Raw genomic sequence first — 23,175 nt, forward strand, 5'->3', positions numbered from 1 at the left:
AGCATGACTTTTGACCACCTCTGGCTTGCTGTGCGAAATCACTCAGCCAACCAGTCCTCGGTCTGCTCTATTTCCTATTGTAGTATGAATTATAAGGCAAATGCTCTCTGCAGTTTACCATAGTCCAGGCAACTTGAGGACCCAGATCCCTAAAATAGAACGTTGCTGTGGTACCCACTGGAAGGTCTTGGAGTATGTCTTCATCCTTTAAAGATTTACCATCTGAGGAGAAGAAAGAGTTCCATTAGTTAAATTCACCAAACAAGAAGAAAGTATTAGAGTAATGCACAACATGAACTAGGAAAAACAAGCATTGGCAAAGCCAATAGTGGTGGCGTTAACTGCTGTTCTTTACATTTTGCATTTATAGGCACCAGGGTGCAAAGACGAGAGTGCAAAGTTTCAAAAGGAGGCTGCAATAGGGAGTGTGGGTGTGCAAGAGAAGGCGAAGGATGGAGAATAGAGCAAGGGAGGAAATAATTGAGAGAGGGTGCCATCGATGATGTGCAAGAGGAACTATGAGCAAGAAACGTTGAGTGAGGGGGTAAGAAATAAAACAAGAGTGTTAGAGGAAGGATGTGAGAGGGTAGAGAATGAGGTGGGGGAGTGGACTGTAAAGAGAGTTGGGTGGGTGTGGGTATAGAGAGTGGGTGCATGGTGGGTGGGTGCAAGGGTAGAGATAGGTAGGTGGGTGGGGTTTAGAAAGTGGGGGTATGGTGGGTGAGTGGATGTAGTGAAAGTCCAGCTAGAGTGGGTGGGTGGGGATAGAGAGATTGGAGGAAGGGTGGTTCAATGGGGGTAGAAAGAGTGGGGGTAGCATGGGTGGATGTGGTAGAGAGAGTTGAGGTACAGTGGGTGGATGGGGTAGAGAGAGAGAGTGGAGGTAGGGTGGTTGGGGGTAGTGAGAGTGGAGGTAGGGTGGGTCAGTTGCGGTAGAGAGAGTGGAGGTAGGGTGGGTCAGTTGGGGTAGAGAGAGTGGAGGTACAGTGAATGGTTGTTGGTAGAGAGAGGGGGATATGGTGGGTCTGTGGGTTCTGCAGAGAGTGGGGGTAGGGTGGGCGCAGAAAGAGAGAGTGGGGTTAGGGTGGGTGGGGGTAGAAAGAGTAGAGGTAGGCTTGGTGGGTGGTGGTAAAGAGAGAGGAGGTAGGGTCGGTGGGTGGGGTTAGAGATAGTGAGGGTAGAGTAGGTGGCTGGCGGTAGAGAGAATGGGTGGGAGTAGAGGGAGTGGAGGTTTGTAGAGAGAGTGGGGGTAAGGGTTGGTGGGGTAGAGAGAGTGGGTATGGGGTGGGTGGGATAGAAAGAGTGGAGTTATGGTGGTTGGGGGCATAGAGAGTAGAGGTTGGGTGGGTTAGAGAGAGTGGGGGTGGGTGGGCAGGTGGTGGTAGAGGAAATGGGTGGGGGTAGAGAGAGTCGTGGTCGGGTGGGTGGGCATAGTGGAGTGGGGATTGGATGGGTGGGTTTATGGGTGTAGAGAGAGTGGCGATTCAGTGGGTGGGGTACAGAGGGAAGGAGTAGGGAGAGTGAGGATACAGTGGGTGGGGTTGAATGAGCGTGGGTAGGGTGGGAATGGGTAGAGAGAGTGGAGGTAGGGTGGTGGGTGGGGGTAGAGAGAGTGGAGGTAGGGTGGGTTGGTGTGGATAAAGAGATTGGGGTGTGGGCGTGCAGAGGTAGAGGGAATCGGTGGGGGTCGAGAGAGTCGTGCTAGGGTGGGTGGGCATAGCGAGAGTGGGGGTTGGGTTGGTGGTTTTATGGGTGTAGAGCGAGTGGTGAGGGTAGAGAGAGAAGGAGTATGGAGAGTGAGGGTCGGTGGGTGTTGTAGAATGAGTGTGGGTAGGATGGGTGGGGTAGAGCTTGCAGGAGTAGGGTGGGTTGGGGTCGAGAGAGTGGGGTATGGTAAGTGGGGGTAGAGAGAGTGGGTGTACGTTGGTTGGGTGGGGGTAGAGAGAGTGGGTGTAGGGTCGCTGGGTGGTTTGGTTGTAGACATGGTGGGGTTAGGGTGGATGGTAGGTATGGCAAGTGGGGATTGGGTGGGTTACGGTAGAGGGTGGGGATTGGGTGGATGGGGTACAGAAGGAGGTGGTAGGGTGAGAGGGTGGGGCTTGGGTGGCTAGTGGTGGGTAGGTGTGCGGGGTTAGAGTGCATGGGGTTGGCGTGGGCAGGTGATGGTAGTTGAGTGTGGACTAAAAACATGAAGAACAAGCAGCCTGGGGAGGACTTCTCAAAGGTAGCCCACATTAGCCCAACCAGCACACGTAATTTGGGTGCAATGTGGTAGAAAGAGTGGGAGTTGGGGGTGGAGAGAGTGGGCATGCGATGGGTGTAGGAAGGCAGCCTCAGGAGGACAAAACAGCATCTGCCATCAAAAGCAGCCCAAAAATTACCCAAGTGTCTGCAAAAATAGCCCCAAACAGCCCAACATGAAATCACTGCGCAGTTGGGATCACTCCGGTGGTGATAGTGCGCGGTACAAATGTCCTTTAACATTAACATTAACATCGAGGAGTACGGCGGAGGAATTCTGAAAAAGGGATTTCAGTGATTTGTCATATTTCATGCCAAGGCATTGCCTGTTGCTATGTCAACCAGATATTCTCGGTTGAGAACCCCTATTCCCTCTCTGTCTTTTCTGTGACCAAGGTTTCATCAATTTTATTGGGCAAGCACCACAAAAATTCGCCAAAGCCAAAAAAATGGATTCTTCCTGCTCACACGATGCAGCCCATCCATCCATACTACAACACATAGCTCCACGGGCCCACATGGCATGCATGGCAACTCCAGTCAATCCTGGCTTTATTGCCAAGGGAACCACACATGCTTTGGCTTGTAGGCCCATACATGTAATGGGAAAAGCAGGATGAAAAGTGTTGTTTGCTAAAAACCCTGCCCGATGACGTCACGCATAACATAGTGACACTTGGTAGCTGTGCTAGTGCGTTCATAATGAGGGATCCATGTTTTACATGTTTACTGATAAAAATAGGGAAACATGGATGGATAGAAAAATAAGTTGCTGACCTGTCTGTAATCATTTGTAAAATACACGAAACAAAACGAAAAAGGTGAGTGGTAAGCACCATGCTCATGGCAGCAGTACCAGGCCCTGCCACGCCGGAGTGCAGGTGATAACCCCTCTACCCTGCAGCGCTTCACACAAGGGAGGCGGCCAGTCAGGACAGATCTCATTCACACGGGGGCATCATTACTATACTTCCACTGTGTATGACAAATGAATTCTGTATTTTGCCATTGCTGGCGATTTTTCTTGTGGAAATTGTCTTCCATAAATTGTTTGATAATTGCAGTCTCCATAATCGGTAAATTGTGGCCCTCACTTGCTCTGTGAAAATCAGATGTACAAAACATGGCCAGTTTTCCCAATATGGTGAAGGTTCCACGTGGGGAACACTTTTCCTCCTCTCCTCCTCTTACTAATTCTCTCTGCGTCATCATGTACCCCATACATTTCTATTTTCCTCTCTTTTTCCACCTTCCGTGCGTCTTCCGTACTGCCTCACTTGGCACGGATTCCTTGTTCTTCTCTCTCTCTCTCTCTCTGCCTTGCCCTAACTTTCATCGTGCTTGTCTCCTCTCTTCTATTCCCTTCTCTCATCGTTTTCCTTCCCTTGTTGCATGCAATCCTTTCCTGTGTTCCGTGGTCTTAAGCTCCCCTACCCCCTTGTCTTCGAAGGAAGCGGGAGCTTTTCTGTTTCCTCTTTCTTTTGTCTGTGTCTTGCCCAAGAGCCTCACCTCCCATTTTCTCATTCTTGTTCCTCACCCAGGACCATATGCTTTTCTTCTCATTTATGTTCTTCACCCAGTGGTATAAGCTTCTCATTATTTGTGTTCTCCCTCCAGTGGGGTGCACCCAGTGGCATGGCGGTCGCCCCTTCCTCGCTCTTCTTCACCCACTCGTCTCTCGCTCTCTGTTGTGCCCCATTCTGCCTCCTCAGCCTTCCCCACACTCTCTGCTCTGGGGCATTCTGCTTTTCAGAGCTGCATCAAGGAATCGCCATTTCACGACGTGGTATATTGGCCAGGAAACCATCCAATCACAATGCTGTGCGCCCTGATCCCATGACACTTACAGTGCAGTTTTCAACTTCTGCCACCCGAGTCTGCTGGTCGCTGCCCGGTCCCTACGTGTCTTGCTTATAGAAAGGTGTGTTTGCAAACTGTATTTCTTGACTTAGGTCTGCATGCCAGCCACGAGCCTGGGGCACTTACCCCTAGCTGATACTTACTTGGTTCCAATCTGATGGACTGTCGTGCCGGATACCACCGTGGATCTGGGAGAGAAAGTAAACAGGTTGGCAGAAAAAAAAAGATGCATAATTGCCCAACAAGTGAAAAATATCAATCTAAAATATGCTTTCTTATTTTTGTCTCAGACAGAGGCAAAGACAGTAAATGGTCACATTCGATTGGAGGCACGTGCTTTTTTGAGTTCTTTATCTCTTTATGTATATATGTTTGGTGATTAATTAGGTGCAATGGCAGGTGATCTGCTTCATGGTGCATAGTTGTTGTTACATACAACCTGGTGAAGTTTCTTTAGGGCAGGGTTCTGCAACCTGTGGCTCGCCAGATGTTTTGGACTACAATTCCCATGGTCCCTTTAAGGTGAAATATTGATGTAAAATGGGGTCGCTAGAATGGACCAGCTTTGGCCATGTGTGTCTGCCATTTGCTAGGCCTTCGCCGAAATGCCCTGGGTAGCCAATATTAAATGGTGACCACGGTTGTCGGTTTGGACCTATGTTTGGGGATGATCACAAAGTGCTCTAACTTTAAAGGATATATTTGAATGTATTAAGCACATGCTCTCTAATTAGTAATATCGTCCAACAAGCTGTGCACCCTTTGCCGTGATCCAATAATCTGTCTCTTTACGGGATGCCTTCTCAAAGCCAACATGATTAAAAGCAACCTAACTCCACCTTTCCACTGTCTCTACGGAATCGCGCAAGAATCAAACCATACTGCCTATGTATAAGCTTTTAGCCCTATGGCAACATTTTGCATTATCTACTGTTTTACAGGCCAGGTACTTAATGCTATCCCTGAGAGGGTGTCAGGGTCATACTAAGGAGGAGCAAAGTGGCCACTTTCCAAATGGCTGTGATTACACAAGGCTATTGCTAAACGCTCATTGCATCAATGTGTTGCTCTAGCAATGACCATCTCCTGGATGCTTTGGGTGTCCTTTTGAATGTAACCGAAGAATGGTCACCCAATATCCTAGTCAGTTCTGGATTTAATGGTAAAATACACCAATTAGTTTGAAAAAATGACATATATTTCAATGCAAGAATTCTTGCAAGGTCTAAGGAACCTAATTTGGCCTTCCACATTTTACCTGTGTTTTTTTGACTTGTAATAATTTAGCTGTCGTTATTTCTTGCACCTTTACCATTGTTGTAGAGAGAGTTGATTGGAAGTAGCTCTGTGATTTATAGATACAATGTCGGACATTTGAGATGGTTCCACTACACATTTAGGTGAATCCATACAACATCTCAATAATAACAATCACAATCTACTGTTCAAAAGACAAGAACGTTACAAGAGAAAGTGATATAGACACTGGGCCAACAAATAAAAACGAAAACCTTCAGGAAAAGGGCCACTATTAACTCGACGTTACATTGCACAAATGCACTCCTGCGATCTCTAAAGAATAGCATTCTGTTCAGAGATGTTTCGGCTTAGAAGGGACTGTAGTGAAATATGGGAAATCTATTTAGAAACGACAGAAAGTAGGTCATGTTTGAAATCACAGGCATAATCAGAATCATCTCTCTGTACTAGAATGGCGAAAGAGCAACAAATAGCTCGAACAAACTATTAGAGGTCAAACAATACAAGGAACATATGGAAGTCATACATTTGTGTCCATGAAATACATGAAACTTGTCAAAAGAATTGGTCTAATCTATCATTGGATAAATAACTAGCTACTATATTGGGCAACCATTCTTTTTATCACACCCAAAAGGGCACCCAACCTCCAGTCCAACACTAGCTGTCCCTTGTCTTTAATGTGCACCTGCGGGCAGTGGAACGCACAGTCAGTCTGGATTTCTGGATTTTGTTCACGAGAGAGAGCATATTTTTTTCACCCACAAATCCTAAAACATATCCTTTAAAATGGACAGAGCAACCATGAGTTGATAAAGCCTAATCAGGGTTGGGAGCACTTTGGGTGAGAGAGGGGAAAGAAGTGATGGAGCTGGGGGTGATGGGACGAGTTAGTAGCCTTTCACCTGTTATTAAGCACTTGGTGTCAGGAGCAGTGGGCACCTGACACCAAGCCCAGCTGACTCGAGCCGATTTTTCTGCAAATGCTATGCTCGCAGCACGCTCTTGTGCAAAATCGCCCCCATGAGCACCGGAGCTCCTACAATTGAAGCAGCGCCGAGGTATGGACGAAAAATAGGTTGCCTAGCCTAAATATAGCTGCTTGTGCCATTTTGTGCACTCATTCCATTCGTTTCTCCATTGTGGTACATGAGGTACCAGTATGCTCCAAGATGGCCGACCGCCCTTTGTTGTCTGCCATTAGAGCCTAACCAGGCCCCTTACAGCCACTGCAACCATCTGATTGGCTGCCTCTGCCTTCTACACCCTGATTGGGCGCCGGGAGGTAAAGCCGGCCCACCTCACCAAGGCCCACAGAATCAAGGCTGGCACCTGTTTGTTGCCTGTTTAGTGCCGTGCCTGCTGTCTGCAAGACCCCCCTGGCTGTTACACCCTACCTCCACACAAGGTAACATCCACAAACTATTGTGTCCAAAACAGTTTAATGCATGTTATGCTAGTGAGTCCCTCCGTGTGACATATGCCTTCTCTACTGCCACGACTTCGCCCTGTTAATGCACAACACTCTACACCCTATCAGTAAAATTGTACTCAATCTGTCTGAGAACCTGCTATACCTTGAACTCCACCAGAAATACTGCATTTTATTGTGTTGATTGCACCCTTATTTGCAAAGCTGCATTTCACTGCTTCTGCCTTGAACTCCACCAGAAATACTGCATTTTATTGTGTTGATTGCACCCTTATTTGCAAAGCTGCATTTCACTGCTTCTGCCTTGAACTCCACCAGAAATACTGCATTTTATTGTGTTGATTGCACCCTTATTTGCAAAGCTGCATTTAGACTGGCTCCCACTGCAAAATTGAATCTAGGTGATCCATTGTCCGTCTATTTGAATTGCTGCATTTAGGCTGCCACTACAAAATTGAATCTAGGTGATCCATTGTCCGTCTATTTGAATTGCTGCATTTTAGGCCTCCACTGCAAAATTTAATCTAGGTGATCCATTGTCCGTCTATTTGAATTGCTGCATTTTAGGCTCCCACTGCAAAACTGAATCTAGGTGATCCATTGTCCGTGTAATTGAATTGCTGTATTTAGGCTTCCACTGCAAAATTGAATCTAGGTGGATCCATTGTCCGCGTATCTGAATTACTGTAGCAGTATCTGCATTTGCATTTTTGAATTCTTTACTTAGTCAATGTTGCGCCCTTTACAAATATTGCATCTAGACTACTCCCGTATTTGCATTTTGAATTCTGCACTCAGCCACACAGCTTAGACCACACCTAGAGAGCACACCAATACAGAATTTGATACAGGCTCCCCCGTCTACAGCACCCATACCAACAATGCACACACCCCTGCGCATTCTGCTCCCCACCACACACACAACAAGTATCATACACATCCTGCTCCTAGTACTAGCAACGTACCAATACCACACACTACAACACCATGTCACTACCTCCCAATCACGTTAACAAACCCTGGCCAACTGACTGCCACCTGCAAGACCAGACACATAACACTCTACCTTGCAATACCCTCGAGAGGAACGGCAGACTCCGCTCAAGACTTGCAAAACTCTATGAACCACTAGGTAGAACCCTGGCATCCTCTAACAAACGAACAACTAAACACTGGCCCACTCCAACCACCACCAACAGCCCCCACCCCAAGACCCAAACTACAGCTAGCCCCACCTTACCTAAGATAAACACAGCCTGCCTCAAGGGTGGCCTAATAAACTCTAGATCGCTAGTTGCACACGCTACAGAGATAGCAGACATCATCCACTCTGACCAGCTAGACCTCCTAGCAGTCACCGAATCTTGGCTACACGCCGCAGCAGGACCCGCCCTCTCACTGGCCATACCAAATGGATATACCATATTGCGATCAGACAGAACCGATACTCGGGGTGGAGGCATTGCTCTCATAACGAGAAACAATCTACCTTGCAGACTAGTACCATCCCCAGTCATCAACTCATGTGAGCTCATGACAGCCAAACTAAACATAAATAACACCCAGACTCTCACAATATACCTGGTGTATAGACCTCCAGGCCCCATTGGGACCTTTGAAGACGATATATCAAATATCATCTCGAATAATCTAAAAAATTCCTTCCAAGTCCTACTACTAGGCGACTTGAACTTAGGTTATAACGACACCAAAGACACACATGCATCCAATGTGGCTGGCATCCTAGCAGAACAAGGATTTACCCAAAGAGTGCTCCCCCCTCACACAACAAAGGCAGAACCCTGGACTGGATAGCAGATTACAACTGCAACGCCACAATAGCCTCCATTTCCCCCCAGATTTGGACAGATCACCAACTCATGACCTTTACCCTAACTACCGCCAATCCCACCTTGGCACCCACACCTCTAGCGCCATCCATTCCTACCTGGAACAAAAATAAATCACCTGTGACAAACTGCTACCCCTCATCCTCCCCACACTCAACGACATCCCGGAAAACCTGGACCCCGAAGCTATGGTTAAGGAATTTAACCACATCATGACCACATCTCTAGACTCTATTGTACCACTCAAACTTAGACAAAGTAAACCCAAAGCCCATCTCAATTCATGGTACACCCCATACCTAAAATCATTGCGCAAACAAAAAAGGCACTGTGAGACATCCTGGCGAGCACAACCTTCTGACAAAAACAAAGCCAACCTCAGCTCCATCACAGCCCTATACAAAAAAGAAATCAATCGAGCTAAACGCGAAACTTACAACGCTAGAATTGCCCAAGCCAACTCTAGCATGAAAGAACTCTTTGTCATCCTCAAAGAGCTAGAAGCACCCATCCCGGTGCCAGACAACTGCATTAAAGACCAACTCTGGTGTTCCAACATACAGTAAGCTCTAGCCAACAAAGTCACTCCCCTTCAAACTAAAATTGCCAAGAAAAAAGCCACACTCGCCGGCAACAAACCCATTAGCGTCAACCTAGAGCAACCAAGTAACTCTACCAATCACCCCAGATTTAAGTTTTCCAAAGTCGCCATAAAAGAAACAGAAAATACCATACTGTCTCTCAAACCCACCAACTGTCAGGCGACCTATGCCCCGCTCAACTTCTAAAGGATGCAGCCAGAGATCTGGCCCCCTTTATCACAAAACTTATCAACTCATCCTTCTCCACCAATACATCCCATCCAACCTCAAAGAATCATGGGTGCTTCCTCTACTGAAAAAGCAGTCCCTTGACCCACTAATACCCACCAATTACCACCCGATTACTACAGTGCCCTTTCTCTTAAAGATCTTAGATAAAATGGCATACTCCCAGATACAAAAATACTTGGAAACCAACTCTCTACTAGGAACTAGGCAATCAGGCTTCCGGCCCCAACATGGGACAGAAACAGCCCTCCTAGACCTCAAGTCACAGATAGATGAACTCCGGGATGAAGGGAAATCAGCCCTCCTTCTACTCCTGGACTTATCAGCTGCCTTCAACCTGGTCGACCACACAATCCTTTGCAGCCACCTGGACTCACTTCTCCAAAGAAGCCATAGCATGGATACAATCTTTCCTAACCAACAGGACTATGAGAGTCTTCTCTCCTATGGCAGCAGCCACCCCCATCCCCATAACCTGCGGAGTGCCCCAGGGATCCTGCGTCTCACCCACCCTCTATAATATCTTTACCAAGCCCCTTTTTGATGATCTGGACCTTCTGGGTGTCACCTACACTAACTATGCAGATGACACACAGATTCTCCTACCACTTACCGGTGATTACGACAAGGATTTGGCCTTGGTGAACAGGATATATCTCATCATCCAGGCATGGATCGCCACCCACGGTCTATGCCTGAATGATGACAAAACAGAGATCATGATCCTGGGCACTCCCTCGACCCTCAAAAAACTCAGCCCCGAATACTCAGCATTCAACATAGACAATAATATTATTACTTTCGCCAAGGAGGTTAAAACCCTGGGTCTCTATCTGGACTCCACTCTCTCCTACAACAAGCAGGTGAATGCCTTGGCCTCGGCCACAGCATATACATGCAAGTTGATTAGAGCTGGCAAGGCCTTCCTGTCACAGGACAGTTGCATCACCCTAGCCAGAGCCCTCATCTTATCCAGGCTGGACTACTGCAACGCTCTTTACATAGGAGCCAATAAACAAACCATCAAAAAAATCCAACTCCTACAAAATAATGTGCTGAGAGCAGTCCTAGGAATCCCCAAGAGAGAACATATCTCTAATACCAGAAGAGCTAACAACTGGCTCTCCACTCATGATAAAATAAAACTAAAAACTGCCTCCCTCACCCACAAATGCTTGAACAATGCAGCACCCCGTTACCTTTCCGACAGATTCACTTTGAAGCCTACCACAACAATCACCAGACTCGCCAACACCAACTACCTCTGGGTCCCCAGATACAAATGTGCCAAAATCGAAGGCAGCAGCTTCCAGGTCAAGGCAGCACTCCTATGGAACTCACTACCATCCCCTCTAAGAATCGATCAAACCTATCACAAGTTCCAGCAGAGCATCACTAGTTGGCTCAAAGATGCCGACATCTAGGCATATACCTTGCTAACTTACCCCAGCACCTCTCTCTACACTGCATGCACCAACCGCACCAACTACTTTGTAAAACTTTGCATGCCTTCAATGTACCTGCCTGTATATATCGTAACCCTATTGTGCCCACATGTAACCAATCGGCACCTGCACACAAATGTATTTTACATGTTGTAACCAAGCTTTGAATATCCTTATGCCTTGCGCCTGAATACCCTCGGGCCTGGAGCGCATTACAAATAATAAACTAAACTAAACTAAACTAAACTAAACTCACAAAGCTTGTTTCTGTCTATTTGTGTGACTGTACTTTAATTGTTTTTATTTGTTTAAGATATTTTGTTTAGTTTGTGGGATTAATTACAATATGTGGAAATTAAATTTCGATGTACGTTATACTTTGGCATTGCTATGACATTGATATGTGATATATTCATCGAGGTTTCAAAAAAAGATCATTTGAAAAAAAGAAGTGAAGATAAATACAATAAAGGGGCAAGCCCTTTCCCTCAACCATCCCAGAGGAACACTTGGCTGCAGAGGCGTTGATAGGGGGGGCTGAGGGGGCTATAGCCCCAGGTCTTTTGGTTGGAGCCCCGGATAGAGGCTCATGGGCTACAACCAAAAGGCTTTAGCCAGCCCAGAGTCCCGCCAGTCCCGACATTAGCTTAGCCCCTGATTATTTCCAGACCTAACAACACCTCTGCTTGGCTGGCTGGCTGGACAAGTTCTACTGCAAGCTGAGACCACTGGTACCCAGGAACCTGGCAACTGGATGTAACTGCTTTATCCTTTGCTCTCCGGAAATCTTCGTGGCTGGGAAGTGCAGAACAAGGAGCAATCTTGCCCCTGGAGTCCCTGGATGAGGCCCGCCAGCAACCAGAAGTCAAGAAGCAGCTCTCTGCACTATTTGCCAACTTCAATCCATTTTTTAACTGACTTGACCACCTTAAGATGATTTTCAACCTGCATTTCACCCTCACCACTTTTTGATCCCCTGTTAAGTAGTCGAGCCGCTGCCTGGCACATTGCCTGCTTGCGCTCTAGCCATTTGAGCCAATTTCCAAAGAAAGACCACATCAAATTGCTGACCAGCTTCAAGCCAACTGAACCAATTGGAGACACTGGATCAACCATCGGCTGCCTGTTCTTTGCCCGATTTTGTCCGTTCACCGATACAGGACTGCACAACATTGCTGGACCATCTCGAATTGCCTTGACAGGAACAACGCTGTGATTCTTGGGAACAACACACGCAAAACATCTCAACGCTGACTCTACCCATTGCAAAGTGCCTAGAAGCCTGGCTCAATACTATCAAGCTCCAACAACAAACCTAAGGGGTATTTGATGTAGTTATGTCTCCTTGACCTGCCTTAAATAACACTTGTGAATAGTAAGACATCACTTCCTACCTTTTATAAAGACATTACTTGTAAACATAACTTTACTGCTGAAATCATTACCTGAGCACATCTGTCTTCAGACCCTGAGTGCCACCTTTCATTACAAAGACTTCATATTATGTGTTTTCGCTTACAGGGGTTTGTTATAGTGTTTTTGATTAGTGTGGTTTTAAGAGTTCTACTTTTATAGAACCTTGATTGTACCTTCATTTATTTTGGCATCACAATCCTATTGTTGTACGGACTGCTTCTGTGCTAGCTCACACTGCCCCCCGCCCACATTACCACGAAATGCAAAGGAGATACACCTGTCAGGCTGTGCTTGTTTCATCTTTAAATGTGGGATCACTGCTGGTTTGTTAATAGTGTGTGGCTCAGTAGGAGTTGTATCCATTACTCATCCCTGTACTCCTGCAGATAAGTAGTCATTTCATCACAGGGTGTTGATAGCAACTGGAGAGGGTTGGCGTCTGTGTTTATAGTATACTAGATCATGTAGGCTCTCTGATGGGGAGCGAGTGTAGTGTAAATGGAAGTTTTTAGCAGTCAGATGGATAGCAAGGAAAAATGCTGAAGGGGAGTCAGATCCATGACTTTCATCACACACAGATTAAACCCTCCCATGTATTTCTGAGTTTAGCCAAGACAGTGGAATGCCAAACAGAACAAACGAAAAGAAATAGATAACATAAAACTGTGGCAGGCTTTATTGTAGAATATGTATGCGCACATATGGAATGGGCTCTGACGTGGTTTCTTTTCCGCCTGTTGTATGTGATTTTTACAGTCAGTTTGTCGTGTTAGTTCACTGTATGTTGTTTCCTGCCAATCAGGCGATTTACATGTTAATCTCCCTTAAAAAGTGCCTTTCATCGATTTTCTTCTCATGATGCAACCCCGGCATTATGCCGCTGGGTTTAACATGGATGGCAGTGGTACCTTCCGGCAGAAGAGGGAGCCGGTGTGTGCATGAGGTGATGTTACCTCTTTCGAATTAATAACCCCCCTGCAGGGCAATATGGGTGGAACATCCCATGAGAGAGAGAAGCGCAACGGTCGGGAGACTAAGGACAAAGAGAAAAAGAAGAGGAAAAAGGGGGACAAAGAGCCAGGGAGCGAGATTAGGGATATTGCCCTCTTCTTGTCAGCCCTGCACAGGACAATCTTGCCTAAATAGGCTCCCCATACCCAGGGGAGTTCTGACAGAGAGGGAAGTGAGGCGAAAAAGGGGCAGTATAGCAGACCGCCATTCCAAAGCCAGCCGTTTTGTTCCCGATTGAACTGTCCGCATGGAGTGAAGTCTGTTCCCGTGCTGGTTTAGTCATTTGCGGTAGCCCCACTGCAACGAGGTAGGAGGGGGAGAACTTGAAGGAGTGGGGATGGCGCCTAACGCAGTTTTGTTTTAGCTCACTTCGTGTACCAGCTCTGCCCCGTTCAGAGTTTCCCGTCAATCCGCTTACGGTTTTCGTAACTCAATATAACAGAAAAAAAGGTGGACACTTATTGTTCGTCGGTTTCGGTTGATCAACTAGGTAGCTACAGACATTGTGAGGAGGAGGTGTGGAGCGGGGCTGTGGGTTTATACAGTCCAAGTACCTTGCAGCTCCTTAACTTGCAAGTGAGATAGCTGTGTGAGGAAAGAAAATTCAGCTCCTGTCACGACACACGTTTCGGTTTAGGCATAGAAGTACTAACCCATAATAAACATACTACTCGCCCAAACACCACCATGCCACAGGTGGGTTACCGCCCGCCATGTCTCCCCGTTTTCCTTATTTCACATTTCCAGGAGTTTAGTGCAGACATTCCAACAGAAGAGGTCCATCGCCATTGCCTACAGATGTACATCATCCTTTAGGTAATATTCCGGGGATTTCAAGTTAATCAGGCCATGCCTGATCTGTGCAAAACCTCTGCCCCTGCAGAATTTTGACATTGCACAATTCCATTTTCTTCTAGACTTCTCCACTGCTGCATGGTTTTCTGTACCTCTCCACTCCTGTCTCGGGATTATTTCCACCCAGATGATTTCCATCTCTCCCAATTGCCCCGCCAGCTCCTGTAACGAGAACATCATTTCCCTCATCAAAGCCCCCCTGCCCAGGCTTGTCAAATCATTGCCTCCCAGATGTATGACCAATACGTCCGGCTTTTGCTGCTTACCCAGCAATTTGCACACGTGCCCCTGCAGTTGTGCCCATTTCATCCCTAGCACCCTGTGCCACCAGATCCTGAACTCGCCAGCCGTTAACGCTTCCTGGTCCGCCGTCCAGCTTACCCCTGCCCTAGACACAAATGAGTGTCCTATCACCCAGATTGATCTCCTTCTCCTCCGGGCTGGTGCTAATGGGATGAGAAGGAAGTATGTCAACCTTCAGTTTCTCGGGTCTGATGTATCTCTTAAAACACCCAGACCTCCATCTCCCTATCTGCTTGATATCTTCCTCCCCAGGCCCGTGGCTGCAGCAGACGTGGCTGCCCCTATCCTAAAGGAATGTGTCCCAAACACTCCTTCTGTTTCGCCAATTTTCCTCAGCGCCATGTCCATGACCCTTCTAAACTGGGAGCGGCTCAAGGCGGACCATCTCTGTGAATGAGCAGCGGAGTTCCCCCCTGACAGTAGCCTCTGCTCGAGTGAGGCCATCAGTGCCCTGACTGGGCATACTATGCTCCCTGCGATGGGTTGGAGAGACACTGTACACCCTTTCCCTTCCTGGTCGGTTTTAGACTTTTTTAGTAACATGCTTAACCGACCCTCTGTCTTGAGTACATCACCCAATTGCAGAAACCCTGCTCCATTGGCAACCCTGTTCTCTGGGCCCAGTTCACTCACCCTAAATGCCCCAAAGAATGCTAGTGTGAAGGCCGCCCTGAACAAAACCACCTCATATTCAGCATGGCAAATTTCTCTTAAAAATCCGACCAATCTATGCAGTTTAATGATGTCAATGGGCCATCTTTCATCGGGTTTTTTCACCACCTGCTTTGCCCAGCCTTTCATGGCCATTACAATGTAGTGTTCCTTCGTGGGGTCACCTTTACCCTCCAATTTAGAATAATGGTCGATTGCAGCCAAGTGATAGGCCATCCATGCTCTGGTCTTCCCTGCCTGCCAGCACCAGCCCACAAAGGCCCTTACTGGCAGCTCCCTGTCCTTCCAACAACACCTCCTCTTGGAAGGCCAAGAACCATTTCCAGCATGCCTTGTATCTTCTGGCCGTGCCTGGTGCTAACGTCGTGTGAATCAGGGAACTCAGATTGCCCCAATCAGGTCCCACCACTGAGTTTTGAATTGGGTCATCACCTTGTTTGCTCCAGGACAACTCCCTCAGAACATTTCCCACTGCAAACGAAAGAGAGCATCAGCGGCTATGTTTTTGACCCCAGGAATATGTCGTGCTCGGACCTCAATGTTTAGTGCAAGCATGCTTTTGTTGAGTTCTCTAAGTAGTCGCAACACCCTTGTATTGCTAGCCGACCCTTCATTTATGATCTGGACCACTGCCAGGTTATCTGACCAGAGCATCACCTTTCTGTCTTTCAACTGCTCCCCCCACATTTCAAAGGCTGTCACAATGGGGAAAAGTTCAAGCAACATGATGTCCCTGGTGATACCCTGTTGGTGCCACTCCGTGGGCCAGGCCATGCCGCACAAACTGTTGTCCAAGATTGCCCCAAAACCCAGGGAGCCTGATGAGTCAGTGAATAGCCTGAGCCTGTCGTTGCTGGCCCAATCCTCCCCCCCATAGCAATACCCCGTTGAAATTTTCCAAGAAATGTTGCCACATCCCGAGGTCCTCCCTGTCACGATGCCCGCTCCCGGGGAGCCGGTTCGAGCCCTGCGTCCCCGAAAGCGGACATCCAGTCCCCAAGGAAGGACCCAGCAACCCCATATAGGGGCCCTTTGGACAGTGTCCTGGCGCTTATGGCGCCAGGCTCATAAAAGACATCAGTCCTGGCGCCATAGGCGCCAGGCTCATTATGGGAGTGCTTGGGTGCACTTACCTGATGCAGACCATGCTGCAGGATCCCGGCCTCCTTGAGGCCTGAAAGGAACTACTTTACCTGTGGGACTAATTTACCATCCGGGCGTGGTCGGGGAAGGATACATACCTGATTGGAGGAAGGATACATACCTGAAACTTCTTCCAAGGCTATTTAAACCCCACCTGAAAAGCCACACGTGCTTCGCGTTGTTCTGCATCTAGCAGCTGGACGCTCACCGTGTCTGCTCCTGCATCCTGACTTCTGCCACGCCTGCCAGCATCCTGGATCACCTGCAAAGGAAGCGAAGAAGAGAACAGAAGAAGGAAAAGTCCCTAGCTGCTAAATCCGCATCCCGGAGACATCTCGCCGACAATCCTGAAAAGGAAGACTTTTATTTAAAAGCTCATCGCGTCGATCGCTGCAGCGCCGCATTCCACTCACCTTTACAGGGCGCCTCCATGTTCAGCAGAGATCATCCGGATTCGCAGTCACGCCCCAGCGCCTAGGGAGAAAAAGACCAGAACAAAAGGTGAGAGAGAGAAGGGAATAAGGAAAGCTAAATCTCCATGTTAAGACTTACCTGTTGATTCATTCCCTCTTCATTTCGGGTCCGCGCCGCATCCTGGCATTTCCGGACCCCGGCCCCTAAGGAGAAAAAGAGACATCAACGTTAATGAGCGAATGAAAAGACATTACCAAAAAACGTTCATTAAAGACTTACCTGATTTCTACAAGGATTTCACCTCTCATCTCGGGTCGGTGCTTGTTCCCCAGCATTCCGTTCCCCGGCCCCTATGGGGAAAAAGACACTAGCATTGGTACATTAATGCATGGACACAAGGGGAACCTCTTATCAAAAGAAAACTTACCTGGAAACCAAGCAAGTTTGGTTCTCACCAATCCGAAAAATCCAGTGAAGTAACTGGATACCAACGCGCCCCTGCATCAGATGCAGGATGGAGAGCTCGTCCTTCCAGACCCTAAGGTGAGACGCTACAAGGAATCACAGAAGGGTTTCGAGGAGTGTGAGAGGGGAAAGTGGGAGGCCGATTGCATTAGCCCGCAGACAGTTAATCCCCTATTTTCGCCTACAGAAGGATACTTCTGCGAGCCAGACAAGCCAGATTTGGTGGCCCGGTCCAGTCCGTCTTCCGAACCCTGCGCATCACCTTAGAAGAGGTCACAGCAGCGCGAAACCAGGCCAGCGCCTCCGTGGGAGTCAGGTGAGCATTACACTCCCGCACTTGGGATCCCAGCCTGACATTTTGACCAGCATGTTGCAACCCAACTGTCTTGAGCTCGATACTTCTTGCAAACACTTTCCCTGCCGGGATGACCTTCCCCGCAAAATTGAGATTTCCTGCCAGCGACTGGAGCTCCTTCAGGGTCGCTTTACTCCTTCCCATCAAACGAGATATTCTCCTTCAATTTCCTGCACTCCCCTTTGACTGAGTCACTTTCTATCCCTAGGAATGTCAAGCAGGTAACCGGACCCACTGTCTTCCCTTTGGCCAGCGGGACCCCCATCAACCTCATCAACCCCTGGAATGTACTCATAAGGGAACCGCACTCCTTGGTCCCTTGTTTGCCAATGAACAGAAAATCATCAAGGTAATGCAATATACCCCCCTCCTGAAACTCTTGCTTTACTGCGAACTCCAAGAAGGTGCTAAACGCCTCAAAATAAGCACAAGAAATGGCGCACCCCATAGGCAAACATTTATCATAGAAGTACTGGTCAAAGACCTTGAAACCAAACAAGTGTTGACTCTCTTTGTGAATAGGCAATAACGGAACGCCGACTCAATGTCGGCCTTTGCCATCAGAGCCCCCTTCCCGGCCACCCTCACCATTTCCACTGCATCATCAAAAGAGGCATACGGCTATGCCGTTGTTCACTGATTCGCCTTTAGGAAAGGAGAGGTGGTGGATTAAGCAATACTGCCCCTCCTCTTTCTTAGGGACCAAACCTAAAGGAGATACCACCAAATTCTCCATTGGTGGGCACGTGAATGGGCCAGCCACTCTCCCCAGTTTGACCTCTTTGTCTACCTTAAGCGCCACCACCTCCGGCATCCCCAATGCTGACTGCAAATTAAGTGCCTCCTTGCCCTTTTTAACCCCTGTGCTTGGAATTTTGAAACCCCACCTGAAAACTTCCCATAGCAGTTTTGCATCACCACTGTTGTGGTATGTATTTAACCAGGGAGTCAGTGCCTGGAGGTTAACCGGTGTGGGCAAACAATTTTTAATCACAATCTGATCACACCCGCGGGTATGTACACTTTAACGTTTTTGCATCATTCCCTCTTTCCTTTCTCTTTTTCTTTGGGGTTGCTACTCCACCTGAATCGGCATGTTTTGCCAAAGGGGCAACCCCCCTCAGCATTAAACCTCCAGCATTCTGCTTGCTCCCCCTGGTAGCTGGCTCGGCTGTTCCAGGAGGAGTGCCCGCGAAAGGACGCCCTCCCCCGTTGGGAGTAATCTCCTCTCCCCTTCCAGACTTGTGGTTTTTTCCCCTTGGGCCTTGTCCCCCCCTTCATTTGCGGGCACCATTTTATCTATGAATCCCCCGATGTCCATCTCATCCCAAGACAATGCTGGCCAGACTTGCATTTTTAGGCGAAAAACCGGTCATACTGTAACCAACCTTCACCCCCATGCTTCAAATACAGATTGTGGATATACTGTTCATAAGCAATCATTGACAATGCATCCTGAGGGTATCTCTCTAGCATAATTGACATGTACATTTTGAATGCCTTTAGCCAGTTGTGTATGGTTGGTTCCACCTTGGGTTTCTCCCTGTCCCTCTTATCCTTCTCTTTTTATGACAAATCCTTTATACCTTCCCCCAAGTCGAGGATTTCAATAAATTCCTTCCTCCACACCTTCTCCTTGGTAGTCTCTGGTATGTGCCACACCAAGGAGCTTACTGACACCTGGACTGGAGCGAAGCCTGGCATTGGTCTCCCATATTGCGTCATGTTGGGACCCCACATTCCCCCTTGCACACCATTGATGCTACTAACGGAGTTCACCCCAGGTCCTGCTGACCCTTGACCCCACCAGGCCGGTCCCTGTGGTGTCCCTGCTAGTCCTGCACTTTCTTGGGGCATTGTATTACCCCCGTCCCCTAAGGAGTTTGAGTTATTCAATGCTGAGAACGGATACCCTTGAGGCAACTGGACCACCCCCCCTGGAAGCCCAGTATTAAGAGTATTACCTGCCTGATATCGCCCTGCGTCCAGCCCCATTGGCCCCAGAGTCACCCCCCTCTGTTGTACCACTGCAGCTTCACTTGCAATTTGGTTGAAAGCATTCACTTACCACTTAATAACTGACCATTGCCCCGGTTGCCCCATGCCTTCATACATTGCATGATCATACCTTTCACTGCCTCAAGGATGTGGGCCCATCTTCAGTCACTACAACCGGTCTAGCTGCAGATGAGCTGGGTTGACCACGATTCCATGGAACCCCAACAGGTGTAGGTGCCGGTACGGCTACAACCTGCTGTGCCCTTCCTTTGCCTCTTGGCCCGGTCGCCTTGGGCTTTTTGCCAGTTCTGGTTTGTTCCTTGCTTGCTCTGGCTTTCTGTGTCATGGTTCTTTTCCTTTTTGTGGCCGGCTCTTCTTCTTCGCCCTGTCCCTCTGTTTCTTCTTCACCATCCCGTCCTTGCAATTCTCTCAACATTTCCTCGTTGTCAGGGGACATAAGAGGCAAGTCTGACCGCTGACTGGGCCCATCTTGATCCTCCCCTGGCTGTGGGATCATGGCCTCCATCCAGTTGGGCCTGTGTTTGGCAGCAGCCAACCTGGCCATTGCCATGAAAGCCTTCAAATCCATGCTTGTATTGCTCCAAAAGATTTCCAACACTTGTTTCTGATGCCCCCGTTATCCAGCTCCTGCTGTGCAAAACTATCACACTTCCGAGCGCCTCTTCATTATGCAGCTGCTTGTGTATTTCCGGCCCCCAAGCGTCCCCAGTGATAGCCTGTGCTGACCCTAGCCGCTATTCGCGCAGTTATGGCAAAGCAAGCACCAGTTACCCAGCCAGGTGCTTGTGCAGGGTTATTGGAGCCCAAAAAAGGGGGGATCTGCGTCCTTCCTTTGCCAGAGGGCGGCTGCAGGGATAGGTGCCCCCTGTCCTGTGTCTCCGGTAGTTGTGTCCTCGAACTGGCTAATACGGGGCTTGAACCCGCGACCTTGTCCTTATTAGCACCACGCTCTGCCCATTTGAACTATCCGGACTGCCAAGTGGTTTGGCTGCCCAGCTGTGCCCTCACAGTGTTATCACCCAGGCAGGCCCGGGCCTTCTTCACCCTTAGGCCGGGTGGATTCGGATTCCGGCAGTGTTGCCTAGGGATCTAGGCCCAATGAAGGACGCACACACGGAGAGATAGGAGGAACGTCTTTATTCTTAAACAACCAAACTCCAACTGGCACTTACCGCGCACGTGCCCCATAACTCCCTTGCCCAGTTAGGCTCCGCCTTTCCAACGGAGGGGGCTCGTGAGCGTTAACCCGTTGAGCCCCGGGTAACACTACCCCCGAACAATATGTCCAAACATCAACTTGACACTCTGTGTCCAAACAATAATTCAACACTCTTCAACAAGTCTCATTGGCTTCCTTATGAGTCGTCTCGGCTTCTCACCTTGAGTCCCAGGATCTGGCTCCTCTTCAGTCGCTCCCCTCTGGCTCATGTCCCCGGGGTCTCCTTCCGGGGGAAACCATTCATCATCCCTCTGCAACCTTGGTTCTGGTGAGAATGCCCGATGAGGTCCTTCTGTGTTTTCTCTTCTTGCGTACTGCCTGAACTGCTGACAGTTTCTGGTGACGGCCCTGTTCTCGTCTTCAGCCGTTACCATCGTCCCTTTCACTGCAACTATCCTCATGGGGCTTGGAACAAACCGCGGGTCTGTCTTTCTAGCCATCGGTTGTTGCACCAGGACTTCATCTCCTACCTGGATCTCCGGCGGCACCGCTCCTCTTCGTGCATCGGTGCGGAGCCTCGCATTTTCTTTTGCCACCGCGTCTCTCTGGAGCAGATCATGGTCAACCGGCTCCGCCTGCGCCGCACTTCTCGGGATGCGGGTTCGCACCTCATATCGGAACATGAGCTCGGCAGGCGTCTTATTCGTGACCTCATGAGGAGTGTTCCTATAGTCTCTTAACAGACGGCATAGCGCTTGGTGTGTATCAACTGCGTCAAGCCGTGCCCTCTGTATAGTCTTTTTGATCGACGCCATGAAGCGCTCGGCCATTCCATTCACCTGGGGGTGGCGAGGTGTGATCTTCATGTGCCTGAACCCCAGGTGCTCTGCCAGTGTCCCAAACTCATGTCCACAGAATGGTGGTCCGTTGTCGGACTTGACCCATTTGGGGATCCCCCACTCACTAAAAACCTCTTCTATCGTCGCCGCCACTTGAGTAAACGCCGTGGAATTGACCACCTTGGCTATCGGGAACCTTGAGTGCTCATCTATGAAGAGTAAGATGTAGTCACCCGCTTCGGTCGGCCCGTAGAAATCCATGGCTACTCGTTCCCAGGGGTGATCAGGTATTTGAGTATGCTGGAGTGGGGGCGGTCGTTCAGCGGGGGCTGTGCACTGACAGGCGTGGCAGTTCCTTACCCACTCATCAACAGCTGCATCCAGGAGAGGGAACCAGACGTGGCACCTGAGCTGCTTTTTTGTGTTCTCGGCTCCTCTGTGGCCTTCGTGCGCTATGCTGACCACCTCACTCCTGAGTGTGGCAGGGATGACGATCCTGCACCCTCTGAGCAGAATGTTGTTGTCCTTCACCGCAAGTTCACCATGTACTCGGGCTAGCCGCTCAATTTCTTGTTTGTTCACCCCAGGGTGCGCTAGGATGGCTCTGTGGTGATCTTTCCATTTGCTGGCCATCGTGAGGCTGATCGCCAAAGCTGTCGTTGGATCGGCTGCTGATGCGGCGGCTACTCTTTCAAGGGATAGCGCCGGAGGCAGCGAGTGGGCCGCCACATATTGCACATAGGCGACGTCACCCCTCCGCGCGAGCGGGGCCCCTACGGGGTGTCGTGAGAGGTAGTCCGCGGGGTTAAGGTCGCCCCCCGGGCGATGTACGATGTCATAATCGTATTCCTGGAGGCGGATGCCCCACCTCTCAATCCTCGGCGGCATCTTGGTGTGCGGGTTCCCAAACAGTGATAGAAGTGCCTGGTGGTCGGTGATCAGCGTGAACCTTTTGCCGATGATGAAGTTATGGAAATGTTCACACGCCCAGACTGCTGCCAAGCTCTCCTTCTCGGCCTGGGAGTAGGCCAGCTCAGGCGTCGACAGCGCTCGGCTCGCGTATGCAACCACGTGTCTGGGATTAACATCCGCGCCGCTGGTTTGGGCCAGGATGGCACCGAGGCCTACGGGGCTGGCATCCACTACCACCTCGGTGTGCCACTGAGGGTTGAAGTATGCGAGACGGTGAGCTTCCGCGAGGGCTTGCTTGATGTCCGTGAAGGCCTGTTGGCAGGCCGGTGTCCATTCGAACGTCGACTCCTTCTGCAACAGTTTCCTCAGCGGGTCTGTGATGGAGGCGTAGTGGGGGATGTACCTCGCACAGTATCCTGCCATGCCGAGGAACGAGCGGACGTCCGCCACCTGCCGGGGCTCGCCTAGGTTGGTGATCGTGTCGACCTTCTCGGGGTCGGGCAGCATGCCATCCTTGGAGAAAATATGTCCAAAGAACTTGAGTTTCGTTTTACTGAACCGGCACTTCAAGATGTTAAGCGTGAGGCTGGCTCTCTGAAGGGCTTCGCACGTGTCGTGTAGTGCCCTGTCATGGGCTTCCTTGGACGATCCAAAAACGAGTATGTCGTCGCTGTAATTTAAAGACCCTTTTACA

The 23,175-nt window shown here is 49.2% G+C and overlaps 1 protein-coding gene across 1 annotated transcript in view; it reads right to left on the reverse strand.

Annotated features, from left to right (window-relative positions):
* LOC138521771 (very-long-chain enoyl-CoA reductase-like) overlaps nt 1–23,175 on the reverse strand; it is a 268,005-nt gene that overhangs the window by 161,221 nt on the left and 83,609 nt on the right. The window contains exons 3-4 of the mRNA XM_069634845.1: nt 4,245–4,289; nt 119–222 (exon numbers count right to left, since the gene is read on the reverse strand). Of these exons, the coding sequence (XP_069490946.1) occupies nt 119–222; nt 4,245–4,289 (149 nt within the window). The remainder of the gene's footprint in view (nt 1–118; nt 223–4,244; nt 4,290–23,175) is intronic.

This window comes from Ambystoma mexicanum, chromosome 1q (genome assembly GCF_040938575.1).
Source record: "Ambystoma mexicanum isolate Mex_15411 chromosome 1q, UKY_AmexF1_1, whole genome shotgun sequence".
Classification (NCBI taxonomy): Eukaryota; Metazoa; Chordata; class Amphibia; order Caudata; family Ambystomatidae; genus Ambystoma; species Ambystoma mexicanum.